Here is a 27974-nt window from a genome sequence, read left to right on the forward strand (position 1 = left end):
CATGTTGTCGGGGTTGCAGATTCGCCGTGGCAAGAAGGATTTCTCAGCTGTTGAGCAGCAATCGCTGTGCAGATAGGGGTGCATCTTGCTCACATGCTCTTGTTCTCTGATTTAGCTAACTGCATTCTGCTCCAGACAGGGCTCAGTAACACATTCTCTTTCACTGATTAGGGAAGAAAAGAACAGCTCTTACTCTGTTCGTATCCAGGTGGATAGAATCATGCCTAATGCTACAGAGCCAAAACCTGCTGCTCCATTATATCCATGCAATACTGCTGGCATCAGCAGGGCTGTGCAGATGCAAACGATAGAATTTGTCCGGCTAAATCAATTCTAAAACTGTTGCTGCTTCATACCTACCCCTCTGAGCCTCCTGCTGCTTCACTCTTGCCTCCTATGAGCATCCCTCTGCCTTGCCCTGAACCTGCCTCTGGTCCCTATGGTGCTGCAGCGAAGTTAACACCTCTCCTTTCCCCCTCCCCAGGTCGGAGAGCAGCCTCTCTAAGTTTGCCCATCGCTTGTCAGTTAAGCAGAAGCAGGAGAAGAGGAGGAAAGCTGAGTATGCCTCAGCTGAGCTGCCTGCAATCCGTCCCAGGTCTCTGAGCATTGAATGGTAAGAGCTTCAGGGCAGGGCTGAGAGGAAAGAAGCTTTGGACCCCAGCCCTCAGCTTTCTGCTGAGATCCCCGCAGAGTAGGGAGCTCTTTGGGGTTGTCTGAGCCCCACCACAGTTGCTGTTGTTGGTTAGTGCTGAGTGACGTCGGGGGTGTACAGAAAGGGTATCAGGAGGCTACCCATTCGCACTCCTCCTCCCAGCACTGGAAGCTACCCTCTACCAGAGAGAATGGTGAAAGACACTTGCAGTACAGGCCTGGGTGCAGCCACTGTCTCCCAGCCTGAGCTGGAGCAGCTCAGTGGGGTCTCGGACACTTCCCCAGTGATGTGAGGCAGAGGGGACGCCATGACTGACCTCTTCCAGCATGTGAGGCAGGGGTGACCCCCTACCTCCTAACAGATCCTTCACAGTGTGAGGCAGAGGGGACCCACCCATCATAAACCCCTCCCAGCATGAGAGGCACAGGGGACCCCCCCACAGGCCATTGTAGTGTGTGACAGAGACCCCCCCAACAGGCCCCTGTAGCATGTGAAGCAGAGGTTGACCTCAGGGGTTAAGTGGTATAGGACACAGAAAGCTGTTATTCCTTCCAGGATGGAACACAGAGAATGATTAGGGTTAAAGGTGCCAAAGGAAGACAGCTCTCTGCCCATGTTGGCAGAGGGGACTCGGGAAGCTAAAAGAAGCTTTGCAAGGTTTGGAGTCAGCACTGGTTCCTGTTTGCCCTGCTAGTCCATGAATGTATCTCTGGGGGAGCAGGGAGCATGCTCCGGGAGGTGTGTGGGAGGCAGATGATGAGCGCTAACTATGTGGGATGGATACAGCTTCGGCAAAAACTTTTAATTAAGACGATTATTTGTTCTGAGTGAATAAACAAACTCACTGCCCGGTGTTATTGCAAAACAAAGGGATCCAGGCTCCAATACCGAGTCCTTTGGCTCGAGGTAAAGAAAAGCCAGGAAACCAGGCAAAGGAGGTCTTTTGCTTGAACAGCCTCTAGACACCTTTACATTCTCCCTCCTTTAGGAGCTTTGGAGGGGTGGAGCAGGAAGCTGAAGCCACGTGGGACTCTTTGCCCACGGCTTCCACCCCTTCATTCCACATGCAGGCCCCACCCTGCCTCCCTCACCAGCTGTCAGGGGATCAGTGCAACTGGCACCTTGTCAGCCAGCCACCCACCTAATGTATATAAACTGGAGCAGGCTGCGGTTGTAGGAGGCAGGGTTGTCTGATGGTTAGAGCATGGTGCGAGGTGTCAGGAGATTTGGGATCTATTCCTAGCTCTGCCATGGACTTGCTCTAGGTAAGTGACTTCACTTCACGGTGCCTCATTTCCTCCTGTAAAATGAGGATCATGATCCTTGCCTCCCTTTGTAAAGTGCTTTGAGATCGTTGGGTGACATGTGCTCTAGCAGTGCAAAATATTCTTATTGTGGTGTTCTGTAGGTGTGACACCCCTCCACCCCTGAGACTCTGCATGCACTGCTCCAGTTTGAGCTAAACTGCCAGCTTTATTCTGAGACTGCTCACCTGTTTGAGATGGAAATAATTTATCCATGGTTTGTGTGTCTTGATGAGATAGTCTTGGAGCCCGCTCATTGCTCAATCCTCTCAGCATTAGGGAAGGATTTTTCTCAAAATGGGAATTGTGCCTTTTTTATTATTATTATTATTATTCTTGATTGGATAAAGAAATCAGAACTTTAAAAAAAAAATCCTTAGGAATGTCAACTCTGTTTTTCCCCTGCTTTTTCTGGAGAATTCTGGGCCATTTATTCTAAGCTCTAACTGCTTCATGGAAGGAGTGAGGGTATTGAATCCTTCAGACAGGCTGCCTTTCTCCAGAATGGTAATTAGGCATCAAAGTTAAATAGGTATGAACAAAACCCACAGAGTTTTAAACAATCTGACTAAAAATCCCTTTCCTTTCCAATTGCTCAGCTTTCACTCTCATAGCTCTTCTGATGTCCTCATTCCATCCTTCAACCACCATGGGATCTTCCAAACTAGACAAGACCTAAATTTCTAATGTGCAATCCAAAAAACAAACAAAAAACCCAGTTCAGCCCTTCTTTTTCCAGCATAAAGAAGCAAAAAAGGCACAAGCCCAATTCCCATCCATCCCCCTTTGCTGGTCACCTTTAACCATTTAATTCTTACCGAGTTTCCATATTATCTCTGGAGTATATTTCAGCTTCAGCTGTCAGTGCTGGGGGGAGCCAGCTGTCTCATGTTTGTTTGGCAATAATAAATGATAATATTTCACTGAGTTTTGTGAGGCAGCCTGGAAACAAATCCTTAGTGAGGAGTAATCACCTTTAGGTAAAACTTGACAAATACAACCACTTTGGAGACCAAGGATAGACAATCTGTGGCTCAGAATGAGAATTTTTCTAATATTAGGGGGTAGCCATGTTAGTCTGTATCCACAAAAACAACAAGGAGTCTGGTGGCACCTTAAAGACTAACAGATTTATTTGGGCATAAGCTTTCATGGGTAAAAAACCCACTTCTTCAGATGCATCAGAAGAAGTAGGTTTTTTACCCACGAAAGCTTATGCCCAAATAAATCTGCTAGTCTTTAAGGTGCCACTGGACTCCTTGTAATTTTTCTAATGTTATCCCACCTGTCGGGGGTTCTAATGCCTGAATGTAACCTGGAATGTACACTGGAGTGTAACCATCATCCTCCATTTACGTTTGTACCCAGCAGTTTGCAACACCTGTGGCTCACTTACACCTTCCTCCCTGCACAGGTATGCTAAGAGTACTTCCTGTCAACCCACCATAATGCACCCATAGAGATCAGGCATAGTCTGACTCCCAGCATTGCCAGAGCAAAGGGGGTGGAGGCAGCCATTGACCTCTGGTGGCAGCACACTGCAGCACGAGGTGGGCCATTTCTAGGCAGGGGAAACCCAGCTCTCGGGGTCAGGCTGGTGATACTGTAGGAAAGCACTAACTTCACTTGTGAAGGTATAGCTAAGGGCTGCACTTCTTGTTCTTCTCCCAGGCCTCTAGACGAGGTACTATGCCTCTCCAAGGCACCCCATCCTCAGGCATTGCAGCTGGGCAATTTGCTTCTTCCTCTTCTTTTGGGAGACCAGGTTCACAAGTGTTCAGTCAAGCAGTGTGAATAATGGGGCTTGCAAGTCACTGGGGTGGAGGAAAGAAATGTTTTGGGTCAACCCAAGAAATTTTTCAAAATGTTCGGAAAATCCAAAAATCAAAAAATTGTTTGGGTCAAACAAAATATTTTGTGTCAATTTTGCTCATTTTAAAATGGTTTTGGGTGTATTTTTAATCAAATTAAAGGAAGTTTCAAAACAAAAAGTCATTTTGAACTGAAAAATTGAAACATTTCATTTAGAAAAATGTCAAAACAGAACAGGTTTTTTTCAAAATCTTGGGGTGCTTGGGGGTTTTGACTGAAACATTTCAGCAAAACCAGCACGAATCTGCAAAACATTTCGGTGTTGCTGAAACTGCATTTTTTGCCGAAAAAATATTTTGGCCAAAAAATTTCACCTAGCTCTAGTGTTCAGTAGTCAAGTGTGCAAAAGAAAGTGGACTAAGACAGCACAACATTTAGGCTTCATTCCTTCCTGCACATATTCTGACTTCTCTCATCAAGAACTTTTTGACAGGTCTCAAAGATACTACCCTATGCATAAGTTTGGAATGATTAGATTTTTAGTGGTAAATGTTGATTTCACCACACACACACAAGTTGACAAAAAATATTTCCATCAATAATTGAAATGTACAGAGTCAAACTAAGGAAAATGATACTTGAGAACTTGTTAGAGTTTGATTTAAGGACATTGACTTTGTATGTTTTGACATGATGTTGACATTTTATGTTTTAATTATTATAAAGTTTTAACTTTTTGAATCTCAACCTCTGCTCTCATTAAATAATTGTCTGATCCCCCACACCCCTCCCAATTTCCCACAACTGAAAATTTAAATAAATAAAAATAGAGGAAAATGCTTAAAACCCATAATTTTGTGCAACTGTAAAAATGTATATTGAGAATAGAAAAAATGCTTAAAAATAAACATTGATATTATCTGTCAAAATTATAACCTAAAAATCGAATTCTGCCAAGCCTATATATACATAAGCATACTGTAACAGTCAGAGCCATAACTGAGCCCCTACGCATCTTAATGTCTTCATAGGATATTGTTTGGATCTTCTACTTACCCCTTCCGCTGTTGTTCTGGTTCAGTAGGAAATCCAGGAGCTGCAGTAGGCATATTGTTCCAGTATGAGAATTTAATTTACTTTCAAACATACATGGCCAAGTTTTCAAAGCCGCAGCATGCCTGTGCGGACACCCACATGCACACTGTTCAGCTCTAACATGCACTGGCAGATAATAGCATTTTAAGCCCATCACCTAAGCTTTGGGGTTGGTGCTGGAAAAGGGTGTGTGCAGGTGCTCACATCCACAATATTGTGGACGGACGCACATCTGCAAGCTGAGTGGATTGCCATTCGAAAATGTGGACCACATGTGGAGGTAACACTTTGTACGCTAAAGCCAGGCCCTGCAAAGGGGACATTTACTTGCTTGGCTTTGTAATATCATCATTCCATTAGCTCCCCCAGACAGTGGGGTTTTGCTTGGACCTGGAGGTCTGCAGTTGTCTTTGCAGGACTGGAACCCACGTTGTCAGTGCTTGGACATGTACATTTACATTCCTCAGTTTTATGTAAAAGTACCTAATGTGTACTTGTAAATCAAAATTGCAGGCTCTTTTTGGTGTGTGTGTGTGTGTGTGTGTGTGTGTGTTTGTGGCTCCTAGCAAGTGGGGTCCAAGAGCAGGCCTCTTATTTGTTCTGGTAACATAAATAATAATACGTATGTTGGTACATATCCAATTCATTGATTACCTCTCACAGCACTCCGTCAGGTGTGTAAGTGTTCCTCATTCTTCAGATGCGGAAAATGAGGCACCAGGAGGCTGAAGCTAAAATTTTCAAATTTTGAGGCCCACTGATTTGAAGTGCTCATTTAGGGCTGGATTTTCCGAGTTACTGAACACCCACAATAGGAGCCGCAGTTATTTAGCTCCTCTGAAAATCAGGCCCTAAATGTCAGAAGCTGAGCACCCAAAAGAGTAGGCACCCAAGTGCTGCTTTTCAAAGGAATGAGGAATGATTTCAACAGGAGCTAGGCACCTAGATGCTTTGGAAAATCCCAATAGGTGCCTAAATACCTTTAAATATCTGCCCCTCAGTGATTAGCCCCCAAGATCACACAGGCAGTCAGCGTCTGAGAAGAGTCTAGAACCCAGCTTGCTTGGCTCCCCTTGCCCTGTGTCCATGAGATGCAAAACATCAATGGTCCCTGTTGGTCCTGTGGCACAGTACACGCTTTATTTAGGCAGCACATATTTATGTACTCTAAAAAGCAAGTGAAACAAGATTTTGCTCCTGAGTTTAGCTGTAACTACACGATGCCTGCTATGTTCTACTTGGTAAGAAAAAGGGTGGGGGGGAGTGAAGTATTGAGAAAACACTTATTTCATTCATATGTTATTTACTAATATAAGTACTTCATTATTAGACTCTTTTAGGCTATTTTTTTAAGCTGGTCCCACAAAGTCCCTTCTGTTAGGGACCTATGAATATGCCATACTGCCTCAGACCGTTGGTCCTTCTCGTCTGGGATCGTGCTCATGGCAAATCCCAATACTTAATGCTTCAGAGGCCGGGCTGGTTGTGGGGCAGTCTGATGTGCAGCGGGAGGGGTAATGCAGAGAGTGGAATATCCACGTAGTGGCTTTTGTAGGATATACGAAGAAGGCCTGAACAGTGTTTTTATTTTTAAAATTACTCTTTCCCTGCTTATTTCTTATATTAGAAATTCAGGTCTGTTGTGTTGAAAGATTGTATGGGCAGGTGGAGAAATTATAAGATTGTGGTATCACAGGTTCCAAGAGAGAGCAAGCTAGGAAATTGAGAGAGGAAGGGATTTTCAGTGACACTGTTTATAACTTATTGATTTCTGTTTGTTTGTAATACCTGTTTAACTCCAGTGACCAAGCAACACATGGGAGAAAAGGTCTCGTTGTTAAAGATTCAGCACCTTCTCCTACTCAAGTAAGGACTGAGAAAATAAACATCCCACCTCTAACACCTTCAGTGAGTCCTCTAGCAAACCAGAGATGACAAAATTTGACATTCTTGGTATTTCTAAGGTTAAAAAAAAAACAAGCAGAAATCTTCCCACAAACCAATTTTATCCCTTTGCCACAGATCACCTTTAACTTTTTGCATACTTAGAAATTATCAGTTATTTCTCTATTTTACATCATCTCTTAAGCAGCTTTAAATCCATAATAAAGACTGTGTTTAGCTTGTCCCTTTAACACCCTCTTGCAAGGGACTTCATCAGAAATTCTAGTGCCTTTGTCTCAGATTCCATCTCCTTCGATGCTTCTTTTTTTCATGCTCCGGGCTTGTATCTTTCAGTTCCATTTGATTTGGTTCCTCTTTCATTAATTCACTCTCTCCTTTTCCGTTTTTTCTTTCTTTAACCTCGGGTTCTCTCTGCTTCTCTTCCCTCTCTACTTTTCCTTTCCTGCCCCTTTACCTCTGGTTGTTTTGCATATTTCCCCGATTTGTTTCTTTCCCTTCGTTTATGTTCTTTTTTTCTAATCGCTCCCCCCTTCTCTGCACTTCTTTCTCACGTTTTTCACATTGGGGAGCCTCACTGTAATGTATCGTGAGACTAGCTTATTCTAAGCTATTTTAGTAAAAATACTGTACATTCTACACTTTCCCGTGTATCTCTGCTCTGCATTTTGGCAGCCCATTGCAAGCAGTTAAAGGATCACTGATGAGAGGATGTTTGGGTTCAGTTCCTGGCTGTGCATGTGTAAATCAGTTAATCTCTGTTCCTCAGTTCCCCCTATTTGTAAAATGAGGCTAATAAGCAAACCTAGACATTGAAGCTTATTGAAGGTTGGATTGTGCCTGCCCCTGTATGGCTGGGGAAAAGAGGCAAGAAGGTTTCCCCTTTATGCCCCTACACAGAGACCAGGTAGACTTGCTGATCATGCATTCCCCTGAGCACAAGGACTGTGCAGGATTAGCATCCACAAAAGCACTAGCCTCTGGCAAGTATAGCTGACCCTGAACCTTGTAGTGTGGGTAGGACCTAAAAAGGGTGCTCCCTCTGCAGTAGAGCCCTTAGAGATACCGTGCCTTCTTTTGCCAAGGTGCGTCCCGGCGCTCCAGGTTGGGGCAGTGTGTCTATGCAGTACCAGCCCCTTTCCAGGCACCACAGAGGAGCCAGGTGTCATAGCATTATTATTGGCAGATTGCTCAAGCCCACATTTTAGGTTTGGTTAAAAAGCAAAATGCTTTTAATGGAAATGTTTTTATGATGTAGTTTCAAATTTTGTAATGCTGTAGACTTTCTCTTTGGGTTTAAGTATTCCCTTGCGGTATGTGACCTCCACAATTGCAGATTTGGGCTGAGGCATGAGAACCAGAATGTGAAAATGATTCGCACTCCACATGGAAGTGACCAGTGTGTTTTCATTGTCATATCTTAGTACTCCTGATTTACATGAGGTTAAGTGAGATGAGATTTAGGCCTGTTTAATTTTCAAGCTCCTAAGAAGACCTTAGCCAAAGAGAGGAAAAAATAACTAGAGTGTGGGGGGAAAAGAACAGCCCTTGATAATTAAAGAGGGGGTGGGGGACATATGTGTGGGTCTGAGGTATGTGCAGGTGCTTTGGTTAAACCTGTGACTAGTGAGAGTGTTCCTGTCACATGAGATTTTCAAAGCAGGCTTAGAGCTGAGGATGCCCAAAGCCCACTAAATTAATGGGAATGGAGTGTCCAGTTCCCATAGGCGGCTTTGCAAATCTCAGCCACTATTCCTAAACCACATAGGCCTTCCCCAGAATCTCATGCAGTGCTCTGAATGGGGCAGGCACAGTGTTGAAACAAACCTGGAGGCACTTTGTCTCGACTGGGAGCGCTTTAAGCCATCCCGCAGGAACAATGGCCAAGCTATGGGGTCATTTGTTCTGGTATTTCAGCAGCTTCTCATGATTTATGGGATGTTTTGTTCTGCTGCTTGTCTTAGCTCCCCCCGCCCCCTCCACCCTCCCTGTCTCTCTCCCTTCTCCATTTCAACTTTTCCTCCCCCCACTCCCAATTCCCCTAATAACTTTGGAGTCTCTCTGCCTTATGAAGTAATGGTATCTGTGACTTATTGAATTAGCTGTATGGAATTGGACTTTGACACTGCACTTGCGGTCTACTCCAGTGTGCGATGCTGCTTTATGAAACTTAGGATTGCCAAATGCTAACACACAGTAGGTCCTGAGCCTAAGCTCTTCGTTTCGACTACACTCCCACTGGCTTTTCCGACAGAGTTTTGCTTTAATAAGTGATTCAGGATCAGGCTCTTGGAAACTAGGTTTGTGTTAAACGAATGTGGGAAAGAGGAACTGCAGTCCAGAAACCAGGGAGGCTCCTGTGTAAGTGCTGAACTCCCTCCTCCTCCTCTCACCACTCACTGAAAGGGGGGGCTTTATGTTAAGGAGGGGGGTTAGCTGTTTACCTACTGGAACACCATTTTCCATACCAAGATCACCTTGGAATCTTCTCCCATCTAGCCAGGGTCCCCTTCCATCTAGCTGCAAACCTCTTGACCCCTGTTATCAACCCCCAGGTTGAGAACCTCTGGGGCTAAGCTCCTGAAGTAGGAGCCAGATGATTTGGTTTCAGCTGTGCCCCAGACTCCCTCTGTTACCTTGGGCAAATCACTTAGACCCAGATTCACAAAGGAATTTAGGCTCCTAACTTCCACTGATTTCAATGGAAGTTAGGAACTGAAATACCTTTGACAACCTGGGCCTTAAGCGCTGAGCCTCAATCCCCCCTCTGTAAAGTGGGGATAGCACTTCCCTGCCTTCCTGATGTTATGAGGATAAATTAATTAATGACTGTGAGGTGCTCACATCCTGTGGTGAGGTGGCCCATAAAGGTACCCAGAGAAAAGCAAGCTTTGTCATTAGTAAATAATTTACAGTGAATAATTTATTTGACAAAAATCATCTTTTATCCTTGTAGAGGGGTGGTCACCTGCTCTGGCCCTGAAAGGCGAGAGGAGCAGGGGAGCTCCCGCCTGGCAACTCCCCAGGCTGCAGGCCTTGTCAAAGGCCAAACCAGGTACTGGGGTTGCAGAGGCTGCAGCCCAGGGGTTAGGCAAAGGCAGCAGGTCCAAACCCCCCTTTACCAATGATGAATGGCTTATACACTGCAGTCTGCCCCAGCGAGCGGGGGCTAGATGGTGACTGGCAGTGCCATAGACTGAGGCGAGGTGGGGATAGAGGGTTGGGGGTTCCCTGGGGAGGGGAGACCCAGAGCTGTGGGGTTACTGCAGGGGGTAGAACTCTGCTGTAGAGGGACACCGGGGTCTGGGAGGGACACGGGGGTCAGTGGCAGGTGAGACACTGGCATGCAGAGAACGCTCTGGGGCAGCAGAGCTAATTCCCAGGACTACCGACAGGAGGCGCGGCACCGGTGAGTCCCACCTTGCTACAATCCTGTTCGCAAAGTTCTCTGCAAACAGTGTGAGAGTCTCAAAGGTAATTGCTGTTTGAAATAATGCAGCACATAATCCATGGCCTGCGGATCATTCACAAATTGCAAACAAGTCACAGTTTGCACCATGTTGGTTCTGTAAGTCCTGTTTCCAGCAAAGAGTTACGCATTAGAGCTGAAAATCCCCCCCCCCTTTTTTTCAGCATAGAACTTTAGCCCTCACAGAAACAGAGTCATTAATACCACTGAATCAAAATGCACTCTGGGATTCAAACGAGCATTTCTCCCCCCCTCTGTTTGCTCCAGTCATTTGCATGGGCAGGGGCGAAGCAAGAGAATCTTGACGTGATTTGGGAGATGCTTTTGTAAACTCATCTTGTATTTTAAGCCCAGCAAGTGAAATTAGGCCCCGTGCTGTGGACCATCACACAAGGCCAACACACTACAAGCCTCACTTAAGGATTAAGTACCGCCTAGTGTGTGGTCCCGTAGTTTGAGGGGGGCAGGGGGGCGGGATTTCTCTCAGGGTGAATAAAGCAGCAGTGTGCAAGATAGAAGCTGGTGCTGAAAGCTTGTGAGAAAGTGGGTAGAGAAGTGAGCGAGCACCCATTTCTGCAATGAACTGGGAAGCCTTATGCAACAGCAGATAGCACCCTTCAGTGATGTGATGGAGCCACTTATAGTGTTCTCTTTGTACTGCCAGATGGTTGCTGCTTAATCTTAATATGCTGATGTTAGAAACCAGGAGGCTTCATGATAAATAGACCATGGCAACAAGAGCCTGCTCCAAAGCCCATCAGAAGCAATGGAGAGACTCACTTGATTCAGGCCCTACCTGTGTAGTAAATGACGTCCTCCACTGTTTGCAGCCGTGCCAAATAACAGGCAGTGGCTTTTGAAAACTTCAGTTGTGAGGTCAAAGCTTGTGAGAAGCACAAATACTGGAGTAATTTCGACCAAAGTGTGACCTTTACGCTGGGGCTAAGTGGACGTTCACCAGATTCACAACATTTAGTTTAGAAATGTCCACCACTTCTCCCTCAAGAAATAAGGGCAGCTGGGGGAGCCAGTGTTTATCTGGGGCCTGGTCTACACTGGGGGAGCAGGGGATCGATCTAAGTTACACAACTTCAGCTACATGAATAACGTAGCTGAAGTCGACGTACTCACTGCGGTATCTTCACTGTGGTGAGTCGGCTGCTGTCGCTCCCCCCTCGACGCTGCCTGCACCTCTCATGGCCCTGGAGTGCAACAGTCCACGAGAGAGCACTCGGGGGTCGATTTATTGTGTCTAGACTAGCCACGATAAATCAACCCCCGCTGGATCAATTGCTGCCAGCCGATTTGGCAGGTAGTATAGACCTACCCTAGGACCTACACAAACCAATGTTTACTTCTGCTCTTACTGTTGATTTGGCAGCCCCAGCTAGGTCCTAGTCCTGCAGACTGCTCTGTGCAGAAGGATCCCATCCATTGTAGCTTTGCACAGATACACCTTGTAAGGCCCACCCACACAGAACAGTTTGCAGGATGGGGTCTCAGCACTGTCACTGGAGCTATGCTGGCATCGTCAGTCATGCTGGGGCACCAACGAAGAAGTAATCAAGTAAAAAGCCAGGTTTCTTTTCCAATCATGGGGAAAATCAAATTATTGTTATTTGTATTCCAGTAGCTCCTAAATGTGCCATTTGAGATCAGGGCCCCACTGTGCTCAGCACTGCACAGAAACCTTGCCCTGAAGAGCTCACAGTCCAGACAAAGGGTGGGAGATGGGAAGTATTATCTCCGTATTTCAGACAGAGAGCCAAGAGTACATCTACACAGTGCATAGTTAGTCCGAGTGATTGGCACCTGGATCTGGGCACGCAGGTTAGCCTAGCCTGGATGCAACATCCCCTACCTGTGTTACTGTGTCCTCACTGTTTCTGTGCTTGCCTGTACGTGTTCATGGGCATATGCCATGATTCTTTGTGCTGAGATGCTCTAGGATTCTTTTCCTGTCACCTGTGCCAACTGTGGGAGAACTGTCTGTCCCTTTGGGGAAGTTGTGTGAAGAGCATAGGAGGATTTCAGCACTCAGTGATCTTGCCTGCAAAGTGGGCAGGTTTCAGCTGAGCTAAAGCACAGCTGCTGCCGTAACTCATACCGCCAGCCATGCTAGCAAGCATAGGTCCCAAGTGCTGGCAAGCACATGCTTGAGGGATTGGTGAGTGGATGGTCGGGGGCTAAGCAAAAACACATGTAGGAGCAGGGGCTAAGACTACAGTTTAGGCACACCCTAAGAAGTCAGTGTAAAAACTGAAGCATGTGTTCCACCGGGACTAACGGGCCTGATTTTCCTCTCCCTCTAACCAGAGAAGGTCAGGAGCAGCCCCATTGAACCCAGAGCGAAATGTGGCCTGTGGTTAAAGCACCAGACTGGGACTTAGGAGATGTACAGATGGAAAAAGACAAGGGGCTTGCCTGTTTGCTTTGGTTTTGTCTGGATGCTTGGTTTTCCATTTCAGCATCAGGTTTCTCTTCACCACGGCCCTGATCCTGCACCTGCCACTCCTGTCCGAGCCAACGGAAGTGGAGGATATTCAGCATCTTACAGGATTGAGGCCCAATCTATGTGCCCATTCTCCTCTCCTCTCCTCACCCCTTGGTTCCAGTGTTTCTGTAGTGCTTCATGCCTTCCTTGATACAATGTTAAAATGCTAGGGCAGCTGGAGGGTGGGGAGGGGATGGGACAACACATATTTGGTATTTGCAACAGAGCATGTCACTAGAGTGTTTAATCCCCACGTGACTGCGATGTTCAACCTTGCTCTTCCCACTCCACTTTTCATATACACCTCCAGCCGCCAACTACCTCCTTATCTTTTTCCTTCCCTGGCTCCCATATTCCGCTTCCCTTTGCCCATAGCGCCTGTGCAGAACAGACGAGAGGTGCAGTGGGAGTGAGATATTTTGTGCCACTGCACTGCAGGGGAAGCTGTCTGGGCCATGGGGCTTGCAGCTGATGGGTCATTTCTGGTTAGCAAGTGGTCAAACCACCCATCTTTTTTTTGTCTTTTGTACGAAGGGCATTTTGCAGAGAACTCAGCCTTAAAGCAGTGAATGTTGCCTTGCCCCCATGGGACTCCTGGAATGCTAGGCAAACCCTGCCCTCAGTCACACCCAGTGCACACTCCTTAACACCAGTGGGGTTTAATGGGTATAAAGGAGGGCAGAATATGGCTGACCATCTCCTTCCCACTTGAAGGGTGACCTAAGCATCCAGAACCTTCATCCTCACTAGGGAATGTAGGTGTTTCCAGGGTCAGTCCTGGCATCTGAAGCTCTTGTATAGCGCTCTGGGTAAGGTTCACCACATGGACCAGCACAGCAACTCTGCACCACCCATGCTGCAATTCTGCCTACCTGCTGCACAAGGGTGAACTTCCCCTTCCCTGCTTTAACGGGGTCTGCTACTCACTGCTCAGCAGCACCTCCTTGTGGCTCATCTGGGAATTAGCTCACTACTCTCTGCGTCCTATCCTGTGGTCACTTAGCCCATTGCCTCCCTCCACTCCCTCTCGCTAGTGAGGAGCTGCAGTACCTCTCCTTTTTGGCTTAGCCCTCCGTCCAAATCACACTCATCCTCCCATTCCGGGGTCTCACCAGTCTCTTTCTACAAAGTCTCATGCAGTCTCCATATCCACTGGGCTGACTGTACCACTCCTGCAGTGGCTGGTATGGGAACCAGGCCCACCCTCTACTCCGGATTCCAGTCCAGGGACCCTCAAACCAGCAGCTGAGGTCTATGCTCTCTTGGACTTCACTGCTCCTTCCCTGGACAGCTTCCTACACTGCCTTTGTCAGGCTCCTACTCTCCCCCTTGTATCAGGGAGTATGACTGCAGGCTCACGTTCCTGCAGGCCCCCCAGCCTCAACTCCTAGGCTATGTTCCTGCCCAGCAAGAGCAGCATATGGCTAATTGGCCTCTCTTGTCACCTTAACCCCTTCAGTGCTGGGGTGTGGAGAGAACACCCCATCACACCTTTGCAGAGACCTAAGTGCTGTGAAAGTTTCACCAGATTCCCAGGACCAGCATGACTGCCCCAGTGTAGGGGAAGTCTTGGGAACACTTACATCCTGATGGGCTCAGTTCAAAGAGCAGCAGAGCTAGTGCAGATGGGAAGTAGGTGGAGCAACTGCACACCTATCTCCATCCCATGATGCTCTGTGTGCTCTCCCTTGCTCAGCTGGCAGGCCAGGGAGCACTTGTGCAGCAAATCCCCATGGCCAGTAGTCCTCATGGACAGTCATCTCCTGGAGCTGCCCAGACAGTACTAGTTTAGGAGAAAGCACTCATTGGGGAAATATTTTTAGCATAAAGTTTTTATTTACAAAATATAGAACATTTTATAACATCAGTGCAGTATTTTAAACAGCTTCTCTCTGGTTCTCCTTTTCTTCAGAATTCAATAAAACAATGTTCAGCCGTAAGACTCCGTCGCTGTTTAGTGAGGGTGTCAATGCCTCCAATTTCAAGTAAGCCCTCACCCTTCTATCAAGGGCCTAAGAGTGCTAGAGCTGGACCCAACCCCAAATCAAAGCTGGGAATCTGTCTTCTGATCCACCCAGACCCTTCAGTTACCATTCATTACCAGAGAATCTGAGCACCCTGGCCTTCGAAATAGCTTGGATGTAGAGTTGCAGGAGTTGCCATTCTCGGTAACAGGGAACCCCCTGTGAGCAAACCCTGCTATTGAGCAAAAACAAAAGGAGTACTTGTGGCACCTTAGAGATTAACCAATTTATTTGAGCATAAGCTTTCGTGAGCTACAGCTCACTTCATCGGATGCATACTGTGGAAGATACAGAAGACGTTTTTATACACACAAACCATGAAAAAATGGGTGTTTATCACTACAAAGGATTTTCTCTCCCCTCACCCCACTCTCCTGCTGGTAATAGCTTATCTAAAGCGATCACTCTCCTTACAATGTGTATGATAATCAAGGTGGGCCATTTCCAGCACAAATCCAGGTTTTCTCCCCACCCCACTCCCCCCACAAACCCACTCTCCTGTTGGTAATAGCTTATCTAAAGTGATCACTCTCCTTACAATGTGTATGATAATCAAGGTGGGCCATTTCCAGCACAAATCCAGGGTTTAACAAGAAGGTCTGAGGAAGGGGAGGCGGGTAGGAAAAAACAAGGAGAAATAGGTTACCTTGCATAATGACTTAACCACTCCCAGTCTCTGTTCAAGCCTAAGTTAATTGTATCCAATTTGCAAATGAATTCCAATTCAGCAGTCTCTCACTGGAGTCTGGTTTTGAAGTTTTTCTGTTGTAATATCGCAACTTTCATGTCTGTAATTGCGTGACCAGAGAGATTGAAGTGTTCTCCGACTGGTTTATGAATGTTATAATTCTTGACATCTGATTTGTGTCCATTTATTCTTTTACGCAGAGACTGTCCAGTTTGACCAATGTACATGGCAGAGGGGCATTGCTGGCACATGATGGCATATATCACATTGGTAGAGGTGCAGGTGAACAAGCCTCTGATAGTGTGGCTGATGTTATTAGGCCCTGTGATGGTGTCCTGCTATTGAGGTACAGGCTGGTCCTGAACTCACATCAGTCATTCCAGACCATTGAAGTTCCTACATTTTTCATCTAGAATTTATTCTTAAACCTCGTAAATCTGGGATCAGACACCAGAGTCGTTAGTAAACATTGCTGTTGATTTTACAAAAAGCACCAGGGTTAGGGTTTCTGGTGACTCCCTGTGTGTGTTGTGCCCTGTAGCGCTTACACTTCTGGAATTGACGCTGCCCGGGGAGCGGAGACTGAAAAATGTCTCCTCTTCCCCCAAACTGTTGTTCTGTCCACTGGCATCTTTCCCACAACAGAACCCTCTCTTCTGTGTGCTGCGTGCTGAGAAGAGGAGGCATCTCAAACTGCCTGGTTCTAGCCAGCGGCAGTGAGAAAAGAGGGAACTGAAACAGAATGCCCAAGTGTCTCTGTTGTTTGCTGCAGGTCTGTGGAGTTTCAAGCAGTTGGATTTTTAAAACAAATTGTGAGCTTATTTGGGTTTTAAATGTCACTATAACAGCAGCCACTGGAGCCAGAGGATTCCTACACCTGCCATGTGACAGGGGGAATTAACCATTCATAAGTCTGGCCCATGTTAGGTGACTGTTGCCAATGTAAGGGGACTGTTGCCCCCATAGCAACATTCAGTGGGGGTGTTTTGGTTGGCTAGCTCCCAGTACTAAACCAGGACCCTGAGACTGACAGTCCCCAGGAACAATGGGGAGAGGCCAGTGCTCCAGGTCAGCCTGAATGACAGGGTGGGCAGGCTAATCAGAGAGTCAGGAGGCCAGGGAGGTCCCATTCTCCGTGTGAGATAGATTTGCCTGGGTCAGACAGAGTGGGGCCGAGCTAAGGAGAAAGCAGGGGCCCAAGGAGCAGAGCTGTGCCAGATCCAGAGGGACCAGAAGAGCAGCCCAGAGAGAGCAGACCCTGTCCTGGGAGCAGAGCTGCAGCCCCAAAGCCAGAGGCACAGCCCAGAGAGAGCAGACTTGCCCTGGGAGCAGAGCTGCAGCAACCAGAGCCAGAGGGGCCAAAGAAGCAGCCCAGGGAGCTGGAGGCAGAGCAGGAGCAGTGGTGCTGAGACAGAGTGGTGGAGCTGGGGCTGGAGCAGTCCGGAGCTGGGTGCAGTGAGCAGCTGGGGAGAGCGAGGGGGACCCTGGGCAGCGGGCCCAGCACAGGGAGACGCCTCAGCCAAGAGGCTCTGCAGGCCAGGCTTGGATCATAACCCTAACAGGGCAGGGGCAACACTGGGAAGAACTTAGAGCCTGAGAGCGTGTGGCCACCACCAGAGCAAGTGTCCAACCCACAGCATCCCTGTAGCACAGCCAGGGCTGGAGAAGAAGGCCTGGGACTTACAAGGAACAGACTGTGAACTGCCCTGACATTCCAGAGACACTGTTTGTGATGTTCCCTGCCACAGAGCGGGTTGATGTGTTTTCTTTAACCTTTCCCATTTTTCTTTATTCTTTTTAAAATTAATTGTTGATTAAATAACTTGCATTTGATTTAAATTGTATGTAATGGTCAGTGGGTCAGAGAAGTGCCCAGTGTAGAGAGAGTACCCCGGAGTGGGGACACCCTAGCCCCTGTCCTAGGTGACCACAGCAGGGTTGGGGGTCGAGCCCCCCAGGAATCCTGGGCCCAGCCTTATTGGGGTTACGAGGACTCTGCCAGACAGGAGAGTGGAAGGGGAGTCCTCAAGGGCAGGGAGGCCACTGGGTAAAGGAAGTGGGAGCAAGGACTCAGATCCTTTCGCTAGCCCACTTCTCCGGGGTAGTGCAGAAGCCAGGAAAGTTCCCCACAATAGCGGGACTATTCCCCCGCTTACACCAAGAAACAGAGACTTGCTCTCCTATGTGTCCCACTTTTATTACATGGGGTCAGAAGAAAACTGACTCTTGCACAGAAATGGAGCAAATGAAGCCACCTGAACCCCTCAGTCTGGAAGGGAGCCTGGCTGAGAACTGTAGAGCTTCCAAGTTGTCCTGGAAGTAGGTGGTATTAAAGAGAAATCAGAGAGGGTGAAATCTTCCACAATGCACAATGCCTGAACCAGAGATGGAGGAGATCAACAATAGATTCCAGTGTGGGCATGGTGGAGACTCCAAACAGCTGGAGTCTTTCGCAGACATCAAGAATACTGGGATCCCGGCAAAAGTGTCACTTGGGAAAGACACATTTTTTCCACAAGAAATCAGTGGCCAGTTGAGCTCATTGGTCCTGATGTTACAGATCTATCTAATAAAGCTCAGTCCTGTGCCTCTGAACAGTTAACCGCGATACTGATTCGAGACTAAGTGATTTGTGGTATAGTTGATAACCAGGCCAAAGCAAAGCCATTGCATCCTGCCTCTTGGGGCTCCCCAGGCAGTGTGGCTGCAGAGGCCCTCATGATAGGCTTCTTGAATTTTGCGCAATCAGACTCTACGGGGACAGTTTGGAATTGGATCCTGAAATGTATGAGGAGGCAAGGATGTGTATGAATAGGAGTATTGTGGTCCAGTTTCCCTGTGGTAACATTTTGCCATTTGCTAACACTTACTTCCCTTTTCCTTGTCTACATCCAGTATCTATCCAACAGGAAACTTGGCTTGAAGATGCATAGCTGAGGTCTCATCAAGAAAGGAAAAGGTTAACCAGTTGGAGCAGTTGCCTCCCTTTCTGTAAGCGACTCCATGCTAATGTTGCCAAGAGATCCTGTCCTCCCAGTGTTTTTCTGGCCTTTGCTTTGCACAGGTCATTAGCTGCAAAAGGCATGTCGCAAGCAGAAATAGTGCTTCTTTCCTGTAAACGTGAAGTTTCTCGTGGGCCTTATCTTTGGCTGTTTCCCTCCTAGCCTATGATCTGGAGACGCTGAGAACAAGAATGTCATGCTTCACAGGAACACCGGCAGGCCCTCCCTAAGTCTGACCGCAATATCTCTCACCCTCTTGCTCCTCTGCGCTGGGGACATGGCAGCCTGACTGCAGGTTTAACACACCAGCATGATTAAACTGGAAGTAGCCTTCCAACATTTGGATAAAAAACGGCTGTGAAACACAGGTTAGGATTCACTGTTCCTGGGGTTTAAATGCATTAGTATGTCATAGGTCTCTTCACTCTGCATGGGACCTCAAACAGATGGATACTTTGTGACTTTGGCTGCACTTTTCAGTATGTTGGTGCAAGGCACTAAGTGACAGCCTGGAACAGCAAAGTGCTCACTCTGTCCTCTACAACATAGTGCAACTGTGAAAGCTTCTCTCCTAACACATGCACCAGTGTGCCTAGAGGCCTCACTTTGAGGGGCAAGAGAACAGTTTATTCCTCATGGCACACTCGGCCTCTGGTTTCTCCTGGCACCGTCCACAAAGGAACTGTTGAAGGTGTACTTGCTGTGGGTGTTTCTTTCCCCTAAGAACTAGAATGAGGCAACCAATTAACTTTGTGTAGGCCATTGATCAGCCAATAGATGTCTTGTGCCAAATTCAGACCAGTCAGCTAGTTTCAAAAGGTGCCAACACCCTGAGTTTTATCCAGGGATCCCTCTCAAGGAGAGGCTTTGGATCACAGTGTGTGTGAGGGAGTATGGGTTAAGCAAGAATTCCTGGGTTCTGTTCTTGGCTCTGGGTGAACTTGGCAGGGTGAACTGCAAGAAATAAAAGAAGCAGGGCCAAATTCAGGAGTAGTGTGAGGAGCTGTATGTTACATGTCAGTAACTGGGTATATAGGAGTGCATGTTGTGTAACTTACATGCTAAGGGACCAGAAGAGAAAGATATAGCAGGAAAAGCAGCTAAGGAGAGGGCAAAGTTATACCAACTCGGACTCCCTGCTACTAATTGGCATGTAGCTTACCAAACTTCTGGCTCTGCTCTGTACTTTACCTACTTGTTTGTATCTGTGTGTTGTAACATGACATCACTTTGTATTTAGATATTTATGTGGCTCCCATTCCCATAGTATCTGAGCACCTCCCGAGTCTGTCTATTTATCCTCACAGCACACCTTGGTAGGTAGGAAAGTATATTCTTCCCATTTTATAGATGGGCTCCAAGTGAGTTGCCCAAGGTCACATAGGCAGTCTGTGGCAGACTGGAACTGAATCCACGTCCCTTGAGTCCTACATCAGCGGCTTAACCCCAAGATCATGTTTCCTTGCTTCCACATCTAAGTTCAAGATTTAGGATTTATAAAGTCTTTTCATTTATCACCAGGTGCTTGAGGAAAGGAGAGGGAGAATGGGGAGGAGAAGATGAGAGGAGTGGGAGACTTACAGTACTGTATCCTCTGAGCCAGGTTTTCACACTCTCTCTCTAGCTGCCTATACATCTCCGCATGAGCAAAATCGACAGCTGAGAGGGGGCCCTATTGACAATAGGTGGGACCCTCATAAAGCAGCATAAGTATTATGTCACCATTCCACCACTTAGCAATGAGCTGTTCATGGGACAGCCAAGGAAGGATGGGGAGAAGAAGAGCAGCACCAGTCCTGCCCATACTGGGGCAGGCTAAGAGTTAATACCGCCCAGGAGTGGAAGTGGCAGTGGTGGGTGAGATTTTCAAAAGTGATTTAGGCAATCAATGTTCCCTCTTAATTTTTTCCATCCAAGTGCAGAATGAATTTTGTTATGTGCACCAATATCGAGGTAATGTGCGGATGTGTGCCACCAGTAGAAACAAAAAACCTAGATATAATATATATTTTTTAATGACAGGTTTCAGAGTAACAGCCGTGTTAGTCTGTATTCACAAAAAGAAAAGGAGTACTTGTGGCACCTTAGAGACTAACCGATTTATTTGAGCATGAGCTTTCGTGAGCTACAGCTCACTACTTGTGGCACCTTAGAGACTAACCGATTTATTTGAGCATGAGCTTTCGTGAGCTACAGCTCACTTCATTGGATGAAGTGAGCTGTAGCTCACGAAAGCTCATGCTCAAATAAATCGGTTAGTCTCTAAGGTGCCACAAGTACTCCTTATATTTTTTAAGTTACCATAGGTATGGAAGAAGAAAAGAGAATATTAAATAAGGCTGTCAGTTAATCGCAGTTAACTCAAAAAAATTAATTGCAATTTAAAGAATTAATCACGATTAATCACAATGTTAAACAATAGAATACCAATTGAAATTTATTAAATATTTTGGATGTTTTTTGACATTTTCAAATATATTGATTTCTGTTGCAACACAGAATACAAAGGGTACACTGCTCACTTTATATTATTTTTATTACAAATATTTGCACTGTAAAAATGATAGTCAAAAGAAATAGTATTTTTCAATTCACCTCATACAAGTACTGTAGTGTAATCTCTTTATTGTGAAAGTGCAATTTACAAATGTAGATTTTTTTTTTTTGGTTATATAACTGCACTCAAAAACAAAACAATGCAAAACTTTAGAGCCTACAAGACCACTCAGTCCTACTTCTTGTTCAGCCAATTGCTAAGACAAACAAATTTGTTTACATTGACGGGAGATACTACTGTCCATTTCTTATTTACAATGTCATCTGAAAGTGAGAACAGATGTTCGCATGGCACTTTTGTAGCCAGCATTGCACGGTATTTACGTGCCAGATATGCTAAACATTCGTATGCCCCTTCATGCTTCGGCCACCACTCCAGAGGACATGCTTCCATGCTAATGATGCTCGTTAAAAAAACAATGCATTAATTAAATTTGTGACTGAACTCCTTGGAGGAGAATTGTATGTCTTTTGCTCTGTTTTACCCGCATTCTGCCATATATTTCACGTTATAGCAGTCTTGGATGATGACCCAGCACATGTTTGTTTTAAGAATGCTTTCACTGCAAATTTGCCAAAATGCAAAGAAGGTACCAATATGAAATTTCTAAAAATAGCTACAGCACTTGACCCAAGGTTTAAGAATCAGAAGTGCCTTCCAAAATCTGAGAGGGAAGAGGTGTGGAGGATGCTTTCAGAAGTGTTAAAAGAGCAACACTCCAATACGGAAACTACAGAACCCGAACCACTAAAAAAGAAAATCAACCTTCTGCTGGTGGCATCTGACTCAGATGATGAAAATGAACATGTGTCGGTCCGCTCTGCTTTGGATCGTTATCAAGCAGAACCTGTCATCAGCATGGACACATGTATTCTGGAATGGTGGTTGAAGCATGAAGGGCATATGAATGTTTAGTATATCTGGCACGTAAATACCTTGCAACTCCGGCTACAACAGTGCCATGCGAACGCCTGTCCTCACTTTCAGGTGACATTGTAAACAAGAAGCAGACAGCATTATCTCCTGCAAATTGTAACCAGATTGGTTTTTCTGAGCCATTGGCTGAACAAGAAGTAGGACTGAGTGGACTTGTAGGCGCTAAAGTTCTATATTGTTTTATTTTTGAATGCAGTTATTTTTTGTACATAATTCTACATTTATAAGTTTAACTTTCATGATAAAGAGATTGCACTACAGTACTTGTATGAGGTGAATTGAAAAATAATATTTCTTTTGTTTTTACAGTGCAAATATTTGTAATAAAAAAATTAAGTGAGCACTGTACACTTACGGGTAATTGAAATCAATATATTTGAAAATGTAGAAAACATCAAAAGCTATTTAAATAAATGGCGTTCTATTATTGTTTAACTGCACGATTAATCACGATTAATTTTTTTAATCGCTTTACAACCCTAATATTAAAACAAGGGATAATTAACAAGTGCTGAATCTCACCTCACAGCACAGCCCAGGTGGGGAAAGTGACCAGATACAGGGAGCCCTGGTGGGGGTGAGCATGCTGCCTAGTTAAGAAAGCACTCAGAATTAGGCTTGTTCAGACACAAGCAGCAGCTGGCAGCTCCGGACCCAGAGAGGCAGCAGCACAGATTCCCTCTGTCCTATCACCCCAGCTCAGTGGAGACTGGGTATACAGGGAGGGGGAAATCAGCCTTCACAACTCTCACTCCGCCCCGCACAGCAGACAGGACGGAGCAGTGTGGCCAGCAGCGGCTCCAGGGAAGGAACAGAGGGGGAGGGGAACAGGAGCAGCAGTGGCTGCACACAGCAGTAGAGCAGGGGGATGAGGGACACCCCTGCTCTGGAGAAGTCACCTGACTTGACTGGTCATCCACTACCCCCCTGCAGCTCTGGTCCCTCCGCCCTCTCCAGATGCTGCTGCTTGTCTGCTGCCTTCATCAGCCCAGCTGGCTCTTTCAGATGGGATTCAGACAAATTCTGTGCATGGTGCCCCCTTTGGTGGGCTGCTCTGGGCTGCTGGCCCTGTGTGGCACTTGATGGACTGTTGCATGGCCGTGCAGGCACATAGCATAGAGGGAACACTGGCACCTAGGTCAATCAGGTGGTTTTGAAACTCCCAGCCAGTACCACTGTGCAAGCGTTTGATCTCATGAGTGCTGTGGGAGAATCCCAGAAGACAGCTGAGCAGTTCTGATCTCTGCACCATAGGTGAGATCATAAGAGACCCACTGGGAGAACACTTAAATTGTAAGCTCTTTGGGTCAGGAACTGTCTTTTTGTTCTGTGTTTTTACAGAACCATATAAAATGGGATCCTGCTCCATGACTGGGTCTCCTTGGTGCTACTGCAAAACAAATAATAAATAACAATAATGAGAGACAACCTCTTTTGCTGCATCTCTGACTGAAAAGGCTTTTCCCTGTAGCACTCACATAGGAGCTAATAGGGTCCTATTAGCCATTCTTGCCCTTGTTAAGTCCAACAGCGGTGCAGGATTTGTTTTCCAAATTAGCTAGTATCCTGCATGCACGATACACCCCACTTTCCCTTCTTTCTCTCTCCAGAAGTATGTCTGCATTCTCCTTTCCTGTTGGACTGAAACATTCTGTTGAAGTTGAGCAGGGTGAGATGATGCTTTAAAGCTTATCAAGTGTGAGGCCTGACCCTGGGCTGGTCTCTAATTGATTAGCTGAGCACACATGTTTATTCACTTGCCTAGTGGGACTACATCTATTGACAGTGCTTACAGCACCTCATTAGCTGCACTAAACCTAGACAAGTTAGGGCTAACAATGGAGAGCTCTGCAGTAACACCCCCCCACCCAACCACTAAACTGCTGTCTTTCATGCTCTTAGGCCTACTGCAGCTGTTGACCTCTGACTGATAGCTCCCGCCACCAATTCACCATTCTTTGCTCTAGCTAAACAATAGTCAGCCCTCTTCCAGCAGGGTATTCTGCACCGAGTGCTGTTGAGAAAGGGGTGGCCATACAGAGGGGAAAGGGCAGGGATTGTATCTCTCTCTTGACACACACACATTCATTGTAGACAGAATTGGTAGACACCTGTTGTCAAGGTTGTCCAACATTTTTCACTATAAGCTCCTGCATACAAAAGCTTATACCTTTGCCAAACTTGAACTATTTGGGCTGATATTTCCCATGCTTGCTTTCTGCCTCAGATAGAATGTTTACATAAAGTTTCTGCAGGGAGCTGGGGGAAGTAGGTAGCTTTGCCAGTGTTAAAATGTTTTTTTCAGTCTCTCTTTGAAGACTTCTGATGTGGTGCTTTCTTCTGTCTAGCAAATACTTGTGTAAGCCACTGGCAAAATATTTGTTGTGTCACCTTCTATTGCCTGGACCACAGACCAGATAACCTACTAGTGCCACCAGTGGGTCTTTTAGCCCAAGTGGTAGAGATCTGTGCTGTGTCATAGTCACCGAGTTTAAGGCCAGAAGGGAACACTAGATCACCTGTGGTTCTAAAGGTCCTGGGTTCAGAATCCTGTTGATGACAGGTGGGGCTTACATATGTACAAAGCCATGTTAAAAGAGCACAAAGCTTGCAAAGTTGAGCATTTAAGTTAGGAATGTCAGAATGAATGTTGCCTATGCAACCTTAGTTTTGACCTCCTGGTGTGTATGCCTCATGGTGCAGCCGTTACTTATGGACAATCTAAAGCCATGTCTATGTTACATGTACTGAAGTAGCATAACTACAGCGCTGTAACTATGTCGTTGTAACCCTGTAGTGTAGACAGGGACTACAGCAATGAGGGGTTTTTTTCCATCACTGTAGGAACTCCACCTCTTGTTTCACCCCCGTTCTTCCATTGAGCTAACTGCATCTACACCAGGGGTTAGGTTGGCATAGTGATGTCACTCCACGTGTGGATTTTTCACACCCCTGAGCATCATAGCTATGTCATTCCAAGTTTTAACTGTGGCCCAGGCCTCAATCATGTACAAAATGTTCTACCAGACCCGTGCTTTGTGGAGTGCACAGGATGATGAGTGAGGCAAAGTGTTACGAGAAGAGAAGCAAATGTTTTCCTGTGTTGAAGGCATTGTGCTGGAACCTAGGATTTCTGGGTTCTGTCCCTAGCTCTGCCACAGACTATGTGTGATGTTCACCAAGGCAATCATCATGCAAATGCAGAAGGCAGCCTAACTAAGTTCATGGGCAGCTTTAATTCTGGCATTTCCTAACTTGCAAGTGTTTTACTTTACAACTGTAACATTCTTTGAGCATAGTTTTGTGTAGGTGATACTAGGAAGGAGTGTCTTTCTTCTTGCTCAGTGTCCTTGTTGAAGCATCAGGGTTCTTCCCCAGCAGCAGTTGCTTCTGTTATGTAGCCACCGGGCTTGAGGTGTTGCAGCACCAAGGAGCATGAGCCAGAACTTCCAGAACAGCCTGTCAGTGCTGCTTTTTAAATAGCCAGAGAGAGCCACTGTTCCTGGGGATGAGGGGCACAACAAAATCAAGTGGAGAGAATGGAGAGATGAGAAAGCATCAATGGGTGGGAGTTTTAAACTGGACATTTTAAGGTCTCACACATGGAGAAGGACTGGGGGAACGATGCATTCAGGCGCTGTATAACCTGTGCAACCCTGTTTATACCAAGGTCTTGCAGGACTCAAATCCTTTCCACAAATGGACACTTAGCTGTAGAGAAGTTTGCTGCAAAAAGATCTATTTAACAGTGTGGTCAGTATGCCCCCCATGTTGTTGTAATTTTATAAATTAGTATTACATTAATGCCCAGGAACACCAATCAAGAATCAGGGCCCTATTGCACTAGGGACTGTACAGACAAGCAACAAAGAAGATAGCCTCTGCCCCAGGGCACTTGCAGTCTAGTGATAGTTGGTGCTTCAAACTCATCCTTGGTGTAATGCCACTGGAGATACATCAAATACGCATTTGACCCAGTAACACCTACATGCATTTTCATTGTTTGGTATCTGTGGAAGGTAACAGTAAAGCAGTAGGTTCCTCTGGCCTTCTACTCTGTATAGCCAAGTGGAGAGGGCACTGGAATGGGATTCAGGATACCTGCTTTCAGTTCCTGGTTTTGCCATGGGCCTGCTGGGTGATCTTGGGCAAATCACTTTACTTCTCTGTGCCTCTGTTTCTGTAAAATGGGGATAAAGATACTGACCTGCTTTATAAAGCACTTGGAAAGCTAAAGATGAAAAGCACAGTATCAGAGTTAGGCAGTATTGTTGTTATATTTTAAATCTATTTGATAGAGAAAGGGACAGAGTTTGCTGAGTTCATGCAAATGCAAGGTGGTCTTGGTTTCATCAGTAACGTTAACTCCTTTGGGGTCCCTTGTGTTTAGGCCACACCTCAGGAACCTGTCTGAGGCATTGGGAGTGGCTCAGGCCGGCTGCATGTCCCCACAGCGCAATCCCTGCTCGCGCCTTCTGTAGCCAGGAAGACTTGTAGATTAAGCTACTGGCTCCAAGCAGGCTTGTGTTACCACAGCAACTCCTGCAACAACCTGCTCCAGTGTCCTCCCCCGTCCTGCTTTTAAGAACTGTGTCTCAGACCCCTCACTCAGCCCAGGGGAGGAAACTGAGCTGTAGATTAATGAGTCTCTGCCTCCCTCTGAACTCCTGCTAGCATGTGGCATCTAGGTGGTGGTGACCAGCTAGCTGAGACTTCCCAAACTCATCTCTGTAGCCCTCACTGTGAATCTGCTCATTTCAGGCTCGTTCCACGGTCCACTGAAGCCAGAACGAGTTTGTTTGTTTCCCCTTGACTTCAACCATCTTTGGATCAGGCTGTTAATGGTTCGGAGCCTGCATTTGATACATTCCTCTGAGCATAGTTTGCTCATGTCCTTTAACAACACAAAGCAGTGCTTCCTCCCAGCAGGCTGACGGGGTAGGATTTCTTCCTGGAACAGGTGTAAGAATTCCCACCTCCCTTCCTGCCCGCCCACCGCCGCCCATGTTTTATGTGCAGCTGCTTTGATTTAGCCACTTTGGTGCTGGCAGGCCAGACTTTCCTTACGCAGCACTTAAAACCTACTTTGGCATGCTGGGGATAGGGGTGAAGCAGTTTATAATGCAGAGCAGGCATTCAGGCAGCTGTCTGTCTGTCTCTGTCTGTCTAGGCTGTGGTACCTGAATACCTGGTATCCAAGGCTTTAGCCAGTGCCATCACAGGTGACCCAGGCCAGAGCCTCAGTTTGTAGCCATTCTGAAGGCCCCAAGGCAATCGTGGAATTACAGTGTTTCACCGTATATTTACATGGTGGCTGGGGGACCAGTTGTACTTATTGCTCAGTCCTGTTTTCATCAGGTTTCATTTCAAAGCAAAAAACCACTCGCCAGTCTAATTATACTGTAGTTAAAACCCCTCCTAAATAAATAACTAAATAAAACAATGTCACATACTGTAATTCCAATTGCAGCCTCAGTTAGGACTCCTTCCCAATACAATCATAAAACTTCAGTACAAAAACAAACAACCAAACCAAGCCACATTCAAAGCCTGACAGCATCCTTTCGAATGCTTTTAAAATAACCCAGAGCAGGGGGAGACATCAAGATAAATAGGGGGAGGGATAGCTCAGTGGTTTGAGCATTGGCCTGCTAAACCCAGGGTTGTGAGTTCAATCACTGAGGGAGCCATTTAGGGATCGGGGCAAAAATTGGGGATTGGTCCTGCTTTGAGCAGGGGGTTGGACTAGATGACCTCCTGAAGTCCCTTCCGATTCTATGAAAGATATGTATGGGATTGGAGAAGGAGGGGAATGATAGGGGATGGGATAGCGAAGAGGGGGGTTGGGGTCTGTGTGGGGGATGGGATAGCAGCAAGGGAGGGGGAGGGTTGGGGTCTGTGAGGCAGATGATTGGGGATGGGATGGGGCAAGGAGGGGGGTTGGGATCTGTGAGGGGGACGATAGGGGATGGGATTGGGGCCTATGAGGGGGATGATATGGGATGGGATAGTGGCAAGGGACGAGGAGGGGCTTGGGGT

At 46.4% G+C, this 27974-nt stretch overlaps 1 protein-coding gene across 6 annotated transcripts in view; it reads left to right on the forward strand.

Annotated features, from left to right (window-relative positions):
* LOC102939986 (ankyrin repeat and fibronectin type-III domain-containing protein 1) overlaps positions 1-27974 on the forward strand; it is a 562352-nt gene that overhangs the window by 482163 nt on the left and 52215 nt on the right. For 3 of the 6 annotated variants that reach the window (XM_043524023.1, XM_043524024.1, XM_037911494.2), the window contains one exon: positions 485-613. The exons of the other annotated variants lie outside the window; for them this stretch is intronic. In XM_043524023.1, the coding sequence (XP_043379958.1) occupies positions 485-613 (129 nt within the window). The remainder of the gene's footprint in view (positions 1-484; positions 614-27974) is intronic. 6 annotated transcript variants of the gene reach the window in all.

This window comes from Chelonia mydas, chromosome 10 (assembly GCF_015237465.2).
Source record: "Chelonia mydas isolate rCheMyd1 chromosome 10, rCheMyd1.pri.v2, whole genome shotgun sequence".
In the NCBI taxonomy this organism is placed as follows: domain Eukaryota; kingdom Metazoa; phylum Chordata; order Testudines; family Cheloniidae; genus Chelonia; species Chelonia mydas.